The sequence below is a fragment of the Hipposideros armiger genome, unplaced genomic scaffold (assembly GCF_001890085.2).
Source record: "Hipposideros armiger isolate ML-2016 unplaced genomic scaffold, ASM189008v1 scaffold_210, whole genome shotgun sequence".
Taxonomy (NCBI): domain Eukaryota; kingdom Metazoa; phylum Chordata; class Mammalia; order Chiroptera; family Hipposideridae; genus Hipposideros; species Hipposideros armiger.
In genome coordinates, this window is record NW_017731560.1 from 837,578 (window position 1) to 858,108 (window position 20,531).

At 44.6% G+C, this 20,531-nt stretch overlaps 2 protein-coding genes across 3 annotated transcripts in view; one reads left to right on the plus strand and one right to left on the minus strand.

Annotated features, from left to right (window-relative positions):
- Positions 1-5,787, minus strand: part of AIFM1 (apoptosis inducing factor mitochondria associated 1) — a 35,422-nt gene extending 29,635 nt beyond the window's left edge. For both annotated transcript variants that reach the window (XM_019653932.1, XM_019653931.1), the window contains exon 1: positions 5,461-5,787. In XM_019653932.1, the coding sequence (XP_019509477.1) occupies positions 5,461-5,566 (106 nt within the window). In that variant the 5' untranslated portion in view covers positions 5,567-5,787. The remainder of the gene's footprint in view (positions 1-5,460) is intronic.
- Positions 5,788-11,731: 5,944 nt separating this feature from the next.
- Positions 11,732-20,531, plus strand: part of RAB33A (RAB33A, member RAS oncogene family) — a 12,277-nt gene continuing 3,477 nt past the window's right edge. The window contains exon 1 of the mRNA XM_019653912.1: positions 11,732-12,481. Coding sequence (XP_019509457.1) covers positions 12,224-12,481 — 258 coding nt within the window. The 5' untranslated portion in view covers positions 11,732-12,223. The remainder of the gene's footprint in view (positions 12,482-20,531) is intronic.

Below are 20,531 nucleotides of genomic sequence, written 5' to 3' on the forward strand. Positions count from 1 at the left end.
CACTGGTTTAGAGGCAGGTAGATATGTTCTGGTCTCACCAGGCTTTAAAAGACAAAGAGAATGGGCACTGGTAGTAACATTCCATATGTACTCATTGAGATCAGAAATAGGGAGCTTTCCCCCTTGTTTTCACAATATCAGAGCAAAGAGGGGTAGAAACACATCTAGTGCAGATCTCCAGTCTCTTACCTGAAGTCCTTGGGAACATGTATATTCCAGAACTTAGAAGTGTTTGGTCTGAAGTACATAGTGCATATACTATATAGTAACACCCAGTAACCCAGTCACACACATTCATGTTTCTATGAGCAGTCACACTGAGTGGGATAAACAAAAGATTCCAAGTAGCCTATCTCCAGTTCAGGTCAGGTTTTACTAGCAAATGAATTACAAACACTTGATTTTTAGTCTATTTTGATTTCTGAATTATAGGTAAGAGACTATGGACCTATATTCTTAGAACTAAAAAATGTATTTTTCTTTACTAGTTTTATTTCTTACCTGTTTTAGAATCCTTCATCACCTTATGAAATAAAATGGTTTATACTTGGAAATAACAAATCATGAAAATAAAAACATGTGCAAGGGTGGAGAAGCTTCTCTCAACCTGGACAAGCTTCTGATTTTCAGAAGTCCATAAAAATGGTGGAACATCAGAAATAGAAATTGACAACTCTCAGAGCTTAGAAAATGAAACTTGGTAGAAAAAGTTCCACATGGTTTAGTGCAATGAATGTAGTTTTGCCCCCCACCCCACCCAAAGTTTGTTTACTGAAAATAAATGTTTTTTTTAAAAAATTTCGTTTATCCCTCTAGACCAGGGGTCGGCAAACTTTTGAGATGGAAGAGCTGCCAGGAGTTGGCAAACTGCGGCTTGCGAGCCACATGCGGCTCTTTGGGTACGTACATGTGGCTCTGAAGTAAAATTGAAAATGAAAATAAAACTATCATAGTTTCATTTATAATATTACTTTAAATTTTCCTTATTTGTAAAAATATATTTATAGCTCTCGAATAAGTTTTAAATTGTTGTGTGGGACAGGATTGGCTCTTCCAGGGGTCGGCAAACTTTTGAGATGGAACACACCCAAAGAGCCACATGTGGCTCGCTAGCCTCAGTTTGCCGATCCCTGCTCTAGAAGATCATAAATCTAGAAATCATAGCAACTTTGTTTTAATATAATACTAATGTGTTTATTCTGTTTTTGCTTGCTTTTTACAACCTGAAAAACACTAACAGTGTAGATTTGGGAAAGTTCAGCAGTTTTTGCCCCAACATGCCCCCAAAAAGGACATTTACAAATAAACTGATTTTTTTTAAAGAAAATTGGTTAACATTTAAACTACTGCTTGAAAAGAAATGCAATACAACACTATTATCATTAATAAACCAACTTGTTACATACCCACAAAGTGACTTTAATTTTGTAAAAGGTGATAGGTACTGTATGGATGTTGGTATTTCCCATCAATTTTCTTTTACCCATAAAATTACTCCTATATCTCTACCCACCCCAGGAGCTTCAAAATTTTAGGAAATTTTACATCACAACTAAAACATGCCTTTTCACTTGTCTTACTAACTTGGGAAAGCCAACTTACTCCTTGACCTGTCATTATAGCACAAGTCTACTTGTTTTTTATTTTCTGCAGTTAGATCACACATACAGAGGCAGAACCTTCTTCCTCACACTTCGGATTCAATTCTTTTTTTTTATTTGATACATTTTCATATTATAATATGATTGCCATTGTAGCAGTAATTAGCGCCTCTATCATGTCACATTATCATTTCTTTTTAGTGGCTGGAATAATTAAGATCTAGTCTCTTAGCAAATCTGATGATTATAATACAATATTGTTGTCTATATTCACTATACTGTGCAAGGATTCAATTCTTGACTTGTTACACAGAGCAACAGTGCCTAACACATAGTAGGTATCTGCTCAATAAATATTTGTTGAATTAATGAAGGATGGAAGGAACTAGAAATTCTTTCCAATTGAAGACCTTTTCCAGAAATACATCCACACAACTGAGGCACCTACGTTGCTCAAATGGTAAGCAGTCTATATGCTCTTGAGTCTTGTCTTCTGAATGTCAAACTGATTTTTCTGACATGGATAAAACACAGGACAGGACAAGCCTAGATGATCTGTTCACTGTAGTCTAGGTGCCTCTTTATGAGGAATCCAACAACTATTAACGTTTATCAGCCTTTTTTTTTTAGTATCAACCCCTGTTGGAATTTTAGAAGAATCAGAGCAGTAGTAACTGTAGTAGAGTGTGAACCACTCTGAAGAAAGGCACCAGAGGAAAAACGATTTAGATGATGAAAACAATGAAGTTAACTGTTCTGCAAAGTTCAGTCCTGTACTAGGACTCAGTCACTAAGAATTTGCCATGTGCCAAAGACTGTGCAAAACACTGAGGACACACAAATAAATAGGACATAATTTCTGCTCCCAGGTAGTGTATAGTGTAGGAATGGAGAATGGCTGCCACTATTCTGAGTATCAGAAAATGAGCTTGATATAAATCATAAGAGACTCAAGGTCACTCAGTATGTTTTTTTAATCCTGAGTTCAGTGGAATGAACCAAGAGTCATTATTCATTCAAAACAGTATTTCCCAAACTTGTCTGATTATACCAATTACATCAAGGGGCTTGTAAACATATAAATTCCCAGACCTCTATCCTAGAGACTCATTCAGTAGGTTTGGGGTCATCCCTCCACTCGATGTATATGACCAGGCAACTTTTGGAAACATGATCTAGAAGAAAGGTACAATATGCAGCAACTCCCATAAAATGGTAGAAAATATAACATTAACTGGTCTAGAAAAGGCTGACTTGCCAAAAATTTTCTTATGGAAAACTTTGCCTCAACAGAACGAGTGGGGAAAAGCTCACTTTCTAGGCTTAAAAAAAGGGTCATTTGGCAGTGTCCATGCAATCTGGATCTTTGCCCACAAGTAGTCCAATTTCCTATTTCCTATTTAAGGAGGTGAGAAGCATTCCGAATAGAGAAAAATGTTCAAACATTTGACCGTCAGGTCAGGGGTCGGTGATCAGTTTGATAACATGGACAGCACAATGTTTGGTAACCAAATAAAATACTACAGAACAGAAAATACCTATTACCTAAACTATCTGCTCCTCAGTGCTTAATGCAGACATAAAGTGGTGGCTATTAATTACTTCAACTATTTCTAGAAAGAGGCAGAACATCAAAATAAACAAACAAATAGTAGCAATTATGGTTTTAAAGCAAAAGGCAACATATAATGGAAATGAACCTGACAATAATGACAGATGTGGATGAGATCATTTCAAGGTAGGTTTAAAGTCAGCTAACAATCTGGCAAAGAATTGAGGAGGAAGAAGGAAAAGAAGGAGGGAAATGGCATATAAACAATCAATGCCTCTTCCCAACCTATGCAAAAACATGTGGTAGACAGGACTATGTGAAAAAGAAATCAGATTAAAAGCAGTTAGTAATCAAGCTGCAAAACAGGGTAAATTCCCAAAATGAGAGAATAATTTCTTTTTTGAAATTGTAACCTCAGCCCCACCTATTTCTAAAGGCATGTGATGTTATACTCTGGTGCTTGGCCAAAGGACAAAGAATAAGTGTATACCAAGAGATGGGTGGAGAGGTCAAGAAGTCAGAATATATTCTACAGCAGGCTACCTTTGTACAGTCATGTAATAGAAAAATCCATTTTGGGCCGGCCAAGTGGCTCAGTTGGTTAAGAGCTCGCTCAAGAGTGTGAGCTTTGAGCAACAGAGGTTCAATGCCCAGCCTGAGCTGAGCTGCTGCTGAGCTACCAACAGGTGGCAGGATGGCTCAGCTAAAAAAAACCCCCCAAAAAACCCATTTTGAGTCTAATTTTTCAGTACTAGTTCCAATATCACCAAACACCTTCAAATGTCCAATAAATCAATTTAACTTTAGAAATCCAAATTTAATTGATGAGAACTTTTGGTCAGATTTCAGAATGCTGGTACAAGTTGTGAGTTTTAAGCAAAATAACTACACAAAGTTTGAAAGGTCAGTGTGGATGAAAATCTTCAGCTTACCTACATTTCTGTGTCAATTTCTGTGCAACGTGCATAAAGCACCCTCAATTTATTGCACAAAACCCACACAGATGACATTATAGATAGAGTATGAGTTTAAAAGGTAAGGCAGAGGTTTTTAAGTTCCGAGAGCAATATGTCTTAGGACATACCTCCAATACACCCATCAGGAAACATTTTCTTGAGGCAGAGTTAACTGGAAAACTGTTCAAATGCACATTTTCACAGATAACGATCTAAGGGAAACATTGTCCACTTTTTATTTTTAAAGAACCCAGAAGGTGGTTCCACATTGGAAAGGCCTCAATGATAACTTCTGACACTGAAAATGTGAGTGTCCTCGGGTGGTCAGTCATTCAAACATTACTGTTTAAAAAAAACCTCCACACCTCCAACAGGTGGATAATTCCTTACCCCCATGAAGTTGTGCAGGTTCAAAATGAGCAGGCTCAAGATAAATTCACAGATATCTGATGAACAATATGCTAAAGAGGAACCAGATTCATTCTTAACCTTTCGAGGTCTAACTTTATAGGAAGCAGTGTGGAGTTGTGGCAATTGGATTAGGGGCATAAAGACTGGCAAATTATCCTCTGCTGTACCTATTAATTAGGTACATGACTGTGAGCAAGTTAACTGCACCTCTCTCTGCCTCAGTTTATTATCTATAAAATGAGTGGGTTAAACTTTACTGCAAAATCCCTTCCAGCTCTAAAATTTGAAGAAACAACGTCATGGAGGGCAAATACAGTGTGTTCTGCAAACTGTTTCTTTGAAGTATTAAGGACCACCAAGAATTACACTGACCAGACATCCCAAATTAATTCTGGGTCAGTTCTCCTGGTGACTGGTGCACAACCGACTGACTCCTAACTTGCACTGCACTGTTTCTGTTTCCCAGGGCATTCACAGGGCGCTCAAATCTATGGATCTCATCTGGGGTTTGGAAGGTAGAGCAGGTAATAACCTCATGTACAGAAGGAACTGAAGCGTGGGGCTTAACTGTCCCATTTAAAGTCTCATAACCGGTAAATGGCAAGTCTACTTGACCTCATTGCTCGAAAAAGGCGGAAAAGGGGTGGCCTGGAGGTGGCACTGGATACTACTAGACAGCCAGCTGTTCTGTTATCCCTGAACAGCAAACCCTCTCAGGAAAAGGCCTCAAGCCGACTACTGGGTTCAATTCCCTTGAAGGTCAGGTCAGCACGGCTTGCTAAACTCATGGTTTGGATCCGGCCAACTCAGAATTCACACGACTGTGTCTTAAGTTTTTCTAGGGGGACTGGGGGGCGGGGTGAGCTGTGAGGCACTGGGAGCCTATGCAGCCCAGGCCCTTGGTCTTCGAGGTGGGGGTTGCCCGGGATGGGTCAGTCACCTGGGAGCCGGTTCCTCTGCCTCGAGCCTGGCACGCACACAGTCCGCACCAAGGGTGCCAGCTTCTGCTTCAAAGCACCCGCCGCCAGGCCTCCACATCGGAACATTTCGGCAACCGCTACTCCGCACCTCCTCCTTCCTTTCTTCTAATGCAGCGACACACGGGTCAAACACTGTGGGCCCCCGCCTGCTTCCCCTGCTCCCTTCACACGCACTCTACGTAAGCTCCTCCCCCCAGCTAGGAGTGGGCATTGGACAGTTAAGCCGGCCTGCTAGTGCAGAGGAAAAGGAAGCTCGACCGGAGGCCTACTGCGCAGGCGTAGTACTCAGCGCTCCACTGTGATTGGCCCACACAGCGAGACGAGCTGTGCATGCGCGTAGCTTCCCGTAGGCTTGCGAAGTGGTCGGGCTTGCTTGTTAGTTTGTATGGGTTGGTGGCGGTATGTTCCGCTGAGCGAGTTTAGAAAGCTAGCCAAGAGAGACCCGAGGGGCCGGTTTGCCTGGCTGTTTGTGGCAAGTGCTGCCGCTGTGTCGATGGAGGGAACTGATAATAGCACCTCACAAAGCGTGGCCTCAGCACCAAATTTTTATTTTTCTGTTTTAGGTCACTAGCTAAGTACTAAGCCTTCTGGATTCTCTCTCTGGCTGTAGTCCACTTCCAGTCTTTCTATAGATTTGAGTCAGGGCTCCTGGCTTTCCAGATTCGGATTGGATTTCCGTCTTTTACAAATTGCTGGCATTTTCCCACCCAAGCCCTGTTCCGGGGCAAGTATTCCTTCCGCGCTCTTTTTTCCCATTCCGCTTTTATATTGTGCAATTCTGAGTCCTGGATGCTGTATCAGGTGCTGTGGATAGTCTCCTGCTATTATGGCTTCGTTTTTTGAGAGCAGGTGCGGGCAAAAAGCGTTCCTGCTTCACAGACTTTTTTCTGTGAGAGAAAGCCTAAGGACTTCCAGAGTTGTGGGAGGAGTAGGGTGTGGGGCTGAGTGTAAATAGGTGTTTTGACTATCAAATGTAAGCTAAATTGGAAATAAATTGTCTATGCAACACATAACAAGCCTTTTTCAAAGTTTTGGGTTACATATTCACGTAACAAGTATGTATTGAGCACTTGCCTTTTGGACTACATGAAAGGAGTTCTGGGGGATATGAAAAATATAGAAAGTAGTCACAATCTAGGTGGGGAGATGACATATACTGGTCATTTTAAATAATATCTGATGTAGTGCCAGCGCAAGAAAAAAGAATATGAGGTGAAATAGCTAAGGAAGGACTTCATGCAAGAAGTATTACTTGAGCCTGTGTCTTGAAGGATGAGTAGTGAAATTCAAATAGTGGAGGAGGAGGAATGATATTTCAGATGGTGAGTACTGTAAGCATCTCAGACCGGACCCTAGGCCGGACAGACTCACTTTTTTTTTTAAGATTTTTTTTTTTATTGGGGAAGGGGAACAGACAAGTTGCTGTTGTTTTTTTGTTCTTCAGTCTAGTTGTGGAGGACATTGCTTAACTGGCCCAAGTTGCCACCATCATTGCGCTCTTCCCGGGTGAGGCAGATCAGTCACCGGCTTCTGGACAGCTGCTCACGGCTGCTGCTGGCCGCTCACGCTGGCTGCTGGCTACACACGGTAGCCCATGGCAACCCACTGTAGCGGGGGGCTGCAGCCTCAAGGCAACCCAGCTCCAGGTTGATCTGTCGTTCAGCATCTTAGCTGTGGAGGGCAGTGTCACTGGGCCTCATATGTGGAATCTGAACCGGGGCCCTCTGGCTTCCCAAGCCAGTTCTTAACCATCGCGCCACTCGGCCGGCCCAGACTCACTTTTAAAAATTATACTTCAGCTACTCCAGCTAGACTTTAAGCAGAACTTCCCGTTAAGACAATAAAACGCCTAGCTTTACAAGAAATGGGTTGCAACAGAAATATTAAGAATGTTTTGCAGCAGTAGTTTTGCCCAACTGGGTTAGACCATTTCACAGGAACTAACAGCCCTTTTTGCTTCTATACACCTGCTTTGCTTCTGCTGGGGAATAAAAGGTTAAAGACCAACATTCCTCAGGCCTTGCAGTTCCCCCTTCCTTTCCCCATCTTCATGTTAACATTTCAGGAGGTCTTGAAGCAAACTAACTTTATCAACCTGGTCGTGATGTACTGTTAAGACACCTGGGCATAACAACACTATTGCAACAGTGGGATGCAGTTTTAACTAAAATAACTACACATTCTTTTTGGCTTCTGTAATTTACTTTATGTTTAACCCCCATTTATAAAAACCCTACCCACTGAGACCTTGGGACCGTTTTCTCCTTAGTCAGAGGGGCGGTCGCAGAGCTCAGCTTAATAAAATCTTCGGAACTTTAAACTTTAATTTGACACCCAGCCTCTTTATTGATTATCTGAATCCAACAAGTACATTGGGACCCAAGATAATATTTTTAGTGGTTAAACACTGTTAATTTGGGATCCAGTCTGCTCCAGGTTGAATCCTGGCTCTGTCACTTGGACAAGTCACTTAACCATGTCTCACTTTCCTCATGTACTAATCTTATAGGGTTGATACAAAGATTAATGAGCTAATATCCATGTAGTATCTTAGAGGAAGCACAATGCTGTTTAAATTAAAAGGCTTGGAGGTATAAAATAAACAAAGTCCGGATCATTTTCAGGAGACAATGGCAGAGAGTACATACTAGGAAGTAAATAAGGACAGGTTAATATGGTGGGGCCAGATTTGAACTAGCCAAAGAGTTTGGCTGCAATCGTGTAGGTGATGACATTATTATTGTTTTTTAGTAGAATAGGGATAGAGAATGAAATTACTAAGGTGTTTTAGGACGTTTAACCCAGGAGGCAGTCTTTACTGGGTGAAAATGATCCAGGGTTCCCTTGCTTATTAAGAATAATGTTCAGGGGCTGGCTGAGTGGCGCGATGGTTAAGAGCTGGCTTGGGACACAGGAGGGCCCCGGTTCAGATCCCACTTATGAGGGCCAGTGACACTGCCCTCTACAGCTAAGATGCTGAACAACAGCTCAACCTGCAGCTGGGCTGCCTTGAGTCGCAGGCGACAGCGTAGGCTGCAGCCCCTGTGGCAGTGGGTTGCCATGGGCTACCGTGTGTAGCCAGCAGCCAGCGTGAGTGGCCAGCCGCCACCGTGAGCAGCCGTCCAGAAGCCGGCGACTGATCTGCCTTACCCGGGAAGAGCACAATGATGGTGGCAACTTGGGCCAGTGAAGCAACGTCCTCCACAACTAGACTGAAGAACAAAAGGACAGCAACTTGTCTGTTCCCCGTCCCTCAATTCACCAGCACTGTTCCTATCCTCCAATTCCCCAATAAAAAAAAATCTTTAAAAAAAAATAGTGTTCAGAAGTGCAGGCAATGGGCAACTTTTTCTCTAGGGCTGCATTGGGGAATATTGAAAATATCGATTCCACAATAAGGTAAAAAAATATATTTAATATTTTAAAAGTTTCACAGATGTTATTTCTTGCTATTTCTAAAAGCCAATAATAAACATGGATTGATTAAATAAAAAGTTAATCATATCTGTTGGTGGAAGAGGCTTTGGAAAACACTGTCAAAATTATGATAAAGGTACCTATGAAAACAACTGGGTACATTTGCATGACAGTCATTTAATGATGCACAATTAACAAAGAAAAGGCATTGTACAACACTTTTAACTTATTTGTGCAATAGATACAATGAGTTAGATTTCCTATCCTTTTAATTAATAATTATATTTCATCTTTTTTTGCAGAAGCAATATATACACATCAAACTAACTCCAAAAATATAAGTGGAAGTTCCTCAATATCTCATCCCACAGAGGTAACAAACACTTTTTATTGGGGCATGAAGCCCACTTTAAGATACCAGAGTTCCAGACATTAATGTTTCTACGTTACAAATATAATGTGAACTCTCAGACTCAGTGACAAGTTTTCTGCTGGAAGCATATGAGGTGTGACAATTAAGTTTGCGAACTCATCCTAGACAAAGTGCTACATACCTCATTGCTGAATATCACTTACAGTCACCTTTGAAGTATTCCCCTTGGGAAGCTTAAGTACCCGACACCAGTGCCTAGTCGACCCTTCATAGCAGTTTTGGAATTCTTTTTCTGGAATGGCCATCAGAACTGTCATCGTAGTACCCTTGATGTCCTGAATGTCATCAAAATATCGTCCTTTCAATATTTCCTTTATCTTCAGGTAAAGAAAGAAGTCATTGGTGGCCAGATCAGGTGAGTAGGGAGGGTGTTTTAATACAGTTATTTGTTTACTGGCTAAAAACTTCCTCACAGACAATGCTGTATGAGCTGGTGCATTGTCGTGATGCAAGAGCCATGAATTGGCGAAAAGTTCAAGTCATCTAACTTTTTCACGCAGGCTTTTCAACGCTTCCAAATAGTAAACTTGGTTAACTGTTTGTCTAGTTGGTACAAATTCATAATGAGTAATCCCTCTGATATCAAAAGAGGTTAGCAACATTGTTGTAATAAGTTTGCAAACCTAATTATTAGACCTTGTACATCTAAATAATCTTATGTGCATGTAATTTTTTATATTAGAAAGTTAGCATTAATTCTGGCTATGAATTGGCAAAGCTTATTTCCAATCTACCTTTTGGATATGCCTAATTCATAGTTACCTGCCTCCCTTTTAATAGCTACTCTTCTGTAGATAATGATCACCGGGAAAATTAGCTTCAAATACAGATGGCAATGATGCTGCAAACAATTATCTAGACATCAGCCAATCAAAAAAACCCAAAATAATGTACAATGATGATTGGTATTCATAATGATGACCTTGGATTATCCAACTAAGATTACATCCTCCTTGGGATAGTTTTAATATTGAATAGCATAATCTAAGGTTTTAGAAATGTGTGATCCACATATATGCTAACTCAACTAAAAAGCCTAAAACTAGAAGACCCCATTTCCCCAGCCATTTTGAGTAACTTGGACTGGGCTGAACAGTTGCATTCAAATTTGTTTACAGATCTATCACTGATGCACTGAATTGTTTTTCTCATAGTGGGAATAGATTTAGTCATGTTTGTCTCTTCTGCAGGTTAGCCCCATACAAGGAAGATCGCAGCACATGTGTGCTGCTGGAGTCCCTGAACTTGATGACATTAGCAATTACCTCATGTCAGTGCTACTGGCATATGTTAATATTACCTTAGCCTATGAAATATGTGGGAGGATGGTTAAAGCCTTAAAAGCAAACATGAAAGTGGTACACTTAATTGTGTGTAAATTATACCTCAGTCATGTTATTTTAAAGAAATTCTGAACCTGCAAATCACATGCGGGAGAGGGAATACTGGTCTTGACCAAGATGTGTGATGCTTAATAAGCTTTTGGAAGCTGCCACCTAATACCATAAGAAAGCTCTGTTCATTTATCATCTTCCAAGCATAATTTAGGCTTCTAACAAATTAGACCCAACCACTTTGTTCTACATTCAGTTGCAGAGGGGTGAACCCTCCTAGGGGTTTCCAATTCCTTTTGAAACTTCAGCATTCTGGAAGAACTTACGATTACATGGAGGGCTGGGGAATGCAAGACGCTGTGAGGTTTACGCCTTGTCCCAAGATCCCTCCACCTGGGCCTGGAACGGTTGGCCCCAGAAACAAAGTCCCCTTTTGCTGGAGCTGCCACCACTAGCTTCCCGGCTTCTACCCCTTTTACGGCTCCCTCCCGTGGTGGGCCTTCTTCATTGGCCAGCCAAACACGACCGACTGCGGCAGCCAATGGGAGCCGCTCTCCTGAACATTCAGAAGATGGGTGCTCGTGGTGTGATAAGGGAAGGTTGGAGCCTGGCACGCACCCCCCCACCCCATCTGGCAATTCTATGGGAGAAACAGTAACTCCCCTTACACATGCACACCGGTGCCCCGCAGCGTGCCTTGGCAGCGCCCTCCCTGGCTCCTCCGGCGCGCAAGTGCACCTGCTTCCTCAATAAAACAGAGCATCTCTTTATCCCAAGGCTTGGGAGGGGGCCGCAGAGGCTCAGCTCAGCTGCCTGCAGCTCTTGAGGTGTCTCCTCCCCGCACCCCGTCCCTGCCGAGTAAAGTAGTGTTGCTCCGAGGGTGAAGTGCTCCAGAGATGCCTTAGCATACAGTTCTTGGTCCTCCGCAGCTGTGCTCCCGGCCCGCTGACCCCCCTCCCCCGCCCCGCCGTGCGCTCTGAGAAAGTAGGGGTGGGGAACCTGAGATCTATAAAATAAATGGGATCATGGCGAAAGGAGGGCCATCCTGGGGTGGTGTGTGCCGCTCTCCCCACCCCCCTTTCCTCTGTAGTCTTCCTCTTCACGGTGTGTCCCTGGGGTCCAGACATGGGAGGGTCTAGGCCAAGGCGCCGAGGCACCTGCAGTGGTGGAGGCGGGGTCTTATGCCCCAGCATCCCCTCCGAGGGCAAAGACTGAAGGAGAAGGCTCGTGCCTTGCAGTCTCTTTTCCAACTCTCCTCCCCTGGCTGGCTTTTGTGTTGGTGTCTCCGTGCAGCGAGGAGGGTGTGCTGGAGAAGGAAGAGGAGGAGGAGGAGGGGGACCTGGGGTAAAAGTCACAGCTCTCCGCGCGCGCGCGCGAGCGCGCGCACGGGGCAAGCACACGCACACACGCGCGGACACACACTCACGGACACACACACACACACGCACAAAGCTCCCTCGCCTGGAGCACACTAACGTGCCCGTTTTCTTTGTGTGGAGCCCACCAGGAGGGTTGAAGCCCCGGTCCGGTTCCGGGGAGATGGCGCAGCCCATCTTGGGCCATGGGAGCCTGCAGCCCGCCTCAGCAGCTGGGCTGGCATCCCTGGAGCTCGACTCATCGCTGGACCAGTACGTGCAGATTCGCATCTTCAAAATCATCGTTATTGGTGACTCCAATGTGGGCAAGACCTGCCTGACCTTCCGCTTCTGTGGGGGGACCTTCCCGGACAAGACTGAGGCCACCATCGGTGTGGATTTCAGGGAGAAGACCGTGGAAATCGAGGGCGAGAAGATCAAGGTGATCCAGACGGTCAGGTCCGGGAAGGGAGGGCCCTGGGAGGGGTCCTCGCCTGAGGCATGCTCTAGTGGTTGTGAAAGGCCTGGTCAGGTTCGTGGCTGTGTCACTGCTTGCTGAGCCCAAGACCCTCAGCACCTCCTCATCCTCTTTCGGCTTTCTCAGTGGTCTGGTTCCCACCTTACTCGGTTTTTTTTAGGGCAGGCCGGAGTGGGTGCATTCATGCCCTCTGCCCCTGCCTGACAGCTCCTGCCAGGAAAAGCAGGTGTGATCCCATCCTTGACCCTGGGCCAGAAGCAGCGGCACCTGTGGGCAGAGGGAGGTATGAGGTAACCTGGTCCTGGTATGTGGGATGGATCCCAAAGCACTTTACACATCTTGAGGTCTCTTCTACCTCTTGAGTACCAATAGGGTGCAAAACCCCACTTTGGTTAAGCCTTGAGGCATTAAAGGGGAGGAAAGAATGGAAATCCATAGAGAATTACAGTTTATGGTTAAGATTAGGGCTGAGCTGAAATAGGGGTGGAGTGGGGTGGTTCTGGCACAAAGTCATGAGCCTTTTTAAAGAAATTGAGACAGGGTCACCTGCCAGCCCTTCATAATAGACAAAATTTATCTTTTGGAACAGCCCCCCTCAAATGATATCTTCTTTATTTGTCTGGGGTACCTAATGCCTTTATTCATTATGTTGGTATTGTCTTCAAGCAGGCCTTTGTAAAAATGCAGAACAACTTATCTGAGGGCCAAGGGAAGTAAGTGTCTTGCTCCTATCCCCTCGTTAGATTATGAGGTCAGCTAAGTACAGATATTCTTGTCTGACCATTTGTACTCACTTTTGGTTCAGGAACGGTGGAAACTCGATAGGACAGGGATATTTCAATGTGCAGAGGCTAGCAGGAGGGGGGATATGTCAAGGGCAGCTTTATGTGTCAGGGGAACAGAGGATGGCAGGGTTATGGAAAGGAAAGTCACCTCAAAAGACACTGGGCACTAAAGACAAACTCCACTAGACCCACAGCTGGCCTTTTCTTGAGCCTATGGTCAGATCCTGTCCTGCAAAGATAAACCTCCCTCCTGCTGGTCAAACAGCTCCAATGACCACAAGGCCTCTCTAAGCATGAGGTGGACAGAAGGGCTGAATAACTGGGGAGAATGTGGAACACTGTAAACTGTGCAGACTCCTTGATTATTAAAATGAACATACTTTAAAATGGCTTCATAAACCTGGCCAAGGCATTAAATGTGTCAGGAAGATGGGAATCTAAGTACTGGTAAGGGAGAGCTCTCGAGAACAGCTGAGCCCCAGGGTCAAGAATATAGGACACTATTTTGAAATAGTGATATTTCTTGCCTCTTGCATTTTGGGGAGAATTGCTACATTTTCTTTTTAAAGTCAAAATAGGTATCTGTCTTTCTTCTTTGCCAGGGCTTTATGCTGACATTTGCTTGGTTAGAACTTTCTCTAGTGTGTCTAGCTTCTATAATGTAAGGTTGTGAGATTCTGGAATTTCTAAAGCATCCAAAGTAGACATATACTTATGGATGTGCTCGTAGGCACTAAAGACCCTTAAAATGTAATGCTATTGTCTTTTTAAAATCAAGTTACAGTATGATATTGGGGGGGAATGGGGCGGCGGATTGGGGGAGGGGGGTTGTCACTTCGAGGGGTAAAAAGTATAACTAGTGCACTGTGTTGTACAGCTGAAACTAATTCTAAAAAATGTGTATTTCATAATAAAAAATAATTTAATAAAAAAAATCAAGTTACATGTTGAGCCAAACAGCTCTCTGAATTTAAGAGGGGAAATAAGCCCACCTGAAATTTACATGGAGATAAAGGAAGTGTTTGGGAATCTAGGGGAGGAGGAAGCTAGATACTGGAAAATGGGAGGTGAAAACGAGTGAAAGGGGGTCATTACCCAGTGACCTCGGGGGAATTTTTAAAAGATTCCTTCCCTTCCAACAGCCCAGAATCTAGCCAAACTGGATTTTACAGTCTCTGCCAAAGATTCTGGACTTTATCCCAGGGGGCAGAGCCTGTGACAGCATGACTCACTAGAAATGGAGCTCAGCAGGACACCACGTGCAGAGAAGTGCTCAATACAGGCTTTTCAGAGGAAGGTGATATTTTCAAGAGAGACTTGTGACACTTGTGATATGAAGGAGCCCTTGAGAGCAGATTCTGAAGGAGCTCAAGGTGGGGTGCGAGAGTGGCGAGATGGTGACCCTGACTTTTGTAAAGCTGTTCCAACCTCAGGGCCAAAGCCAGCAGGCAGGACCAGCGTGTCTGTGGGAAGGTGGCAGAGCATGGCAGCAAGCACATGATCTCAGAAGAAGATTTGGTCCCATACTCTGGCTGGCCTGGTGTTTCTCAAGGAACAAGTGCCAAAACCATGCTAGGAGGTACCTGCCAAAGGCTTCTCCCTTTGGGGGAGAGAGAAAAGTCCAGTTTGCAGGGCTAGGGTGGCCCTAGACCACAGCCAACAATAAAAGGCTGTCAGGCTATAAAATGCCAGTCCTCGCAGGAAAGTGAGAGAGGGATCAGGGAGCTCTTCTCTCAGTCCAAGAGTAGGGTGTGCCCTCCCCTGGGCTGACATATGTGCCCGAGGGTAGCACACATGTCAACCCCTACAGGGGGATAACTGATTTAGCATATTTGGGGCTACTCTGTTAGTTACCAGGGCCATCCCTAGGGCTTTAAAACCCCATTTGGTGTTTCCAGTCAATGTGTGCTCATCCCATCACAACATTTATAATCCAGTCTTTACTCGTCTACATGAGCGTCAAGAAAAGCCTCCAATGAATATATTAATAATAATAATAATAATAAACTTCTGCTTTTTGAATAAACAAACAGCACAGGCTAGGCACTTTACATGCACTCTTATTTGATCTTCACAGCAGCCTGTGAGATTAGGACTATTATTGGGTTGTTGGAAAAGTCATGACATCTTTTTTTCTGTTCTTCTTTGCAAAAATGTGTCATGACTTTTCTGACAACCCAATATTATCATTCCTGTTTTATAAATAAGGAGACCAAAGTTAGAGAGATTAAATAACTTGCCCAGGGGCAGATGGATCTGAGCTTCAGTCTTTGACCCTTGAGCCTAACTAAGCTCTTCACCATCTCATTATCCTGCCTTCCCTCCAGCAGGGCCAGGATTTCAACCTAGATTCAGAGCCCATGCTCTCTACCACAGTACTCTACTCTAGGGGGCAATAGCTGGCCTGGGAGGCAGTGTGCACAGGGGGAGGTGGCATACTGGGCAGCCAGCCTGTTGGTCTCTTCTAGGCCAGGGGTCCAGGGTTATAACCCCAGGACCCAGGAACCTTCAAGACGTCTCTTTCAACTGTACCCCAGACATTGAGCTGAGTACTTAGGTTTTACTTTTTTGTACCTTGATTGTCTCACCTTGGGTGTGAGAATCAGAGAATGTTGAGAGATGGAAGAGACTTTAGACAATCTTTAATCCAATGTCCTCATTTTACAGATAGGAAGCTGAGGCTCAGAGAGGGAAAGTGACTTGCCCAAGATCACACAGGACCAGGCCTACAACTCAGGCCTCCTAATTCCCCTTTCTTTTTGTTTTCTTTTCTGTTGTTTTATTATTTATTTATTTATTTATTTATTTATTTATTGGCTGAGCCATCCTGCTACCTGTTGGCAGCTCAGCGGCAGCTCAGCTCGGGCCAGGAATCGAACCAGCGACACTGTTGCTCAGAGCTTGCACTCTTGAGTGAGCCCTTAACCAACTGAGCCACTCGGCCGGCCCCTAATTCCCCTTTCAATGCACTTTCCATATAAATCCTGCTCTTGGCTTGTCCCATGGTCCATCCAACCCATGCAGTTACCTGTGACAGGGACGTGGAGGGACATCATATGATAAAGCTGACAGTTCTTCCTGACATCAGCCTACGAAGGGTGGGGGCATCTCCCAACCCCCAAAGGAAGGGTGAAGCTTCCCTTAATGACCATTGTGGGTCTGTCTCCTACAAGTTTAGCTAAATCATATTGAGCCTGTCTCAGACTGAAAGCCCTGGAAAATGCCAAATAGGAGTGTGTGGAGGTGGGATGAAGGAGGTATTAGAGGGGAGGCTCAGAACAAATTTTTCAGCCATTCTTTGTAAATTCTCATGGAAGTACCCCCTCCTGCCTAATTTGGTTCCTTCCACAGGCTGGGTACCCCCTCAGCCCCAGCCCTCTAGAACAGGCAACCTACAGGTCAGCCGTAGCTGTGGGCAGGTGCCACCCAGGGCTATGGGTGGATTTCTCTTCCTCTGCTGATCACTTGGAAAAACACTTTCCTGTGTTATATTACCCAGTGGACAGAGGCTGAGCTAAGTGTTCCCTCAGAAGCTGCCTGCAGTCAGAATGACATCATGTCTTCCTTAGGGTTTCTGAGCTTCCATCTTCTGCCAGTTAGCTTAATGGTTAATTACCCATCAGTTTGTGTTTCTCTGTCTGCCTTGCTGCTTCTCTTTTTGTGCATGAATTTATCTTTGTCTCTGTCCTCCTTTGCCAATCTCTGGGTCAGCCTTGTGTGTGTATCTTAGACACAGATGAGACAGTCCAGCTAGTTAAAAAAAAAACATTTGTTTTGAACTTTTCCCACCATCCACTCGGCACCCTCGAAAGGTTACAGCTGTATTTCCCCCCCCCCATTTTTTCACTTCTGCTCTCCCTTGCTGGCCTCCAACAAAAGGACATTCATGCCTCATCTACAGAAAGATGCCAGATATGCTCCCTAGGGAAAACAAATACCTGTGTCAGCTATGAGCACATGCAGGGGTGGGGGACTTGCTGAAGCTTGCTCAGGCAGCAGTAGCCCCAGGAAAATGGTTTCAAATGCTACATTTGTCTATGGTAGCTCTCCATGCTATGCAACCTCCAGCATCCTCCAGCATCCTCATCACTTTGGACCTGCCTCCAGCCATCCATGGCCGATTGCTGGCATGCCTCTCTCCTCTCTCTCCCCACCAACTGTCTTTGCTTTGGCTAAATCTTGTTGTCAGGAAGCTAAGCTTTCTGTGCTTTCCAGGATGAGAACCAACGGATCCAAGGAGAAGTGCTACCAGGTCAGGGCTGATCAGCCTTCTGAGACAACGGCAACAATTAACATTTGCAGAGCACTTCATATTTTGCAAAACCTCTTTCTCATGTGTTATTTCATTAGCCTACTCATTTACATAGCTACTAAGCAGAGGACCTGGAACCTAGGTCTCCCAATTCCAGAGCTTCTGCTGCATTTCAATAGTACCCGTTTAAGTACTTGTCGGGCCAGACTTGATGGTGGAGATTCAGACTAGGGAGGAAGGAAGAGTGTGTATTAGGCACTGTGCCATGTACTTACAATGAATGCTAATCCTCACAGCATCCCTACAAGATTGCTGTGATTATCCTTGGTTTCCAGAGGAGGACACTTAAGACAGAGTAAGTAGCTTGCCTAAGGACACCTAATAGTAGTATGTGATTGTGCAGAGATTTGCATCCAAGTTGGTTTGACTCCACTACACCCCATGGAAAGAAAAGAGGATCTGGGGAACATGTAGTGGCTAAGGGGCAGCTTTCACCTCTGGTTACCATGTGGACGCAATGCCCAGAGGAACGGAAGAATGGATGAGAGGAGTGCCAGGTGCAAAAGGGGATCGACATGCTTTCATTGTCCAGAAAGGGCCAGGGGCTTATGAGGATGCTGAGAAGAACAGAGACACCAAACCCCCAAACAAAATGAGGTCTTTTGTGTCCAGTGAGCCTGACTGCTTTGTTCTCCTTTGGTGATGCTATGAGCAACCTGCTTCCTGGCTCACCCTGCACCACAAACAGGGGTGTGAAGAACTTGGGGTGGGATGTATAAAGAGCTGGAATGAGAGCAGTGCCTACAGCTTAAATTCTGAGCATCCAAATAAAAACTTCAAGGCTCCTCATCCTTCTGGAAAGGCAAAGCTGATCTCCACCAGAGAGGGCCCTCCCTGTAGTTCCGGCAGCTTGGGTGGTGTACACAGTTCTGAAGCCAAAGAAAAGCCAAACAGCCAACCTACTCAGGCCCAAACACCTCACACCCACTCGTGTTCCCCGCTAGTGGCAGATATTTTTAGAGTCCTGAGCTCATGTTGTTAAAGCATCTGCCACATGCCTGAGGGCTGGTAGGGATTGAGCCTTATTCAGAGGCAAGAGTTAGGACTACTGGGGGTGGGGACAGGACCAGGAGCCAAGTAGTAACAGTATTCTTGTGCTATACCTGCTGTCTTCCCACTGACCTCCATTCCTTCCCTGGCCTGCTCTGCTGTTCTTCCTGCTCAGAGCACCAAAGTAGTGGAAGAAACAAACATCTCTTCTGTCTCTGCTTGTGGAATCAAATAAGTCTTTAAGGACTTACGTTTTTCTGCGTAACCAAAGTCAGATATTCTCTCAAGATGCCTTGGCAGATACCTAGGATGCCAGACTGATTGTAGTTCTGGTGGCTCAGGCAAATACTGCTTTTTGATGATGATGATGATGATGATGATGACAACTACAATGACGAGTGATCTGATGCAGAAAAAGATAGATTACAGTTTAGCTGGAGAGATGCCATGAGCACTGATGAAACAACTAGAGAACAAATAAATATATTCTGAATGGTGTGGTACAGACTTAAAATGCAATAGAAATTCCTAAGAAAAGAAAATTGAACTTGGAGAAGGTTTTAGGAAGAATTTGGGGGCATGAGCTGAGCCTTGAAGAATGGGTGAATGGGTGAGATTTGGGTAGGGCAATGAGGGGGCAATTGATTCTGTAGGGGAAGGGTGAACTAGCGGGACCAAAGGTACAGAGGAGGGAATGAACCAGGTGCAGCTGAGTAATTTGAAATGAGGTTGGGTGGGGTCAAATTATGGCAGACAAGATTTTTCATTTGATGCCACATGCAGTACAAGGCCATCATAATTTGCTGACGAGGAGGATGACCTGCTGATAAAAGCAGGGATTTAGGAAGTCTAGTTTGAAAGCAGTATGCAGGAAGGACTGGAGTGGAGACATTTGGAATCCAAAAGACTGCTGTAGCCAAGGAGTGAGGAGTGGAGGGTTTGACCTAGTGACATGAAAATCAAAATGGAAGAATGGGTGAAACTGAAGGTTGTACCAAAGGCATGTGCCCGCCATGTCCATAGAGAGGATGAAGGGGAGCCTGGACAATGAAAATTGATGTTCAGAATGATGACTCTGGGGTCCTGTAAGATCTTCACTCAGCAAAGAGATTCAATTATATTTACTAGATTATACTTATTGACTTCTAACTCCAAATGAAAGCTATACTTCGTTTTAAAAGCCATAGTAGTCAATCAGTGGCCACAATCAAATTTTCTTTGATAACTGAGAATTGTATAGGGTCTTGGGATCATCATTCTGAGTATGAATTTCTCTTGTCCAAGACTTTGGAGATATAAAGGAAAACAGATTGGGCTGAATGTGTGTTTACTGCAGAGTATCCCTTGGGAGCTATGTGTTTGTATATGTTTCTTATATCGGCATTTTTCCTTTGTAATTTGGCCTTTATCCCAAAAGCTGAGATGCAGAAGAAAAATCCAGTGCATTAAATCCTGTTTCATATAACAGAGAAGTGAAATTAAAATAAATTGGGACCGGCCGAGTGGCTCGTTGGTTAAGAGTTGTCTTGGGAGCGCGAGCGCTGAGCAGCAGGGCCCCAGTTCGGATCCCACATGGGCCAGTGACGCTGCGCTCTCTACAGCTAAGATGGAGCTGGGCTCCACCTGGAGCTGGGCTGCCGCGAGTCGCCGGTGACGGCATAGGCTGTAGCCCCTGCTGCAGTGGGCTGCCGTGAGCTACCGTGACTCACCAGCTGCCAACATGATCAGCCGGCTGCTGTGAGCGGCCGTCCAATGGCTGGCGACCAATCTGCCTCACGCAGGAAGAGAGCAATGATCACAATACCAACCTGGGCCAGGTGAAGCGATGTCCATCCTCCACAACTAGACTGAAGAACAAAAGGACAGCAACTTGTCTGTTCCCCTTCCCCGATTCCCCAATGCTGTTCCCTCCCCCAATTCCCCAATA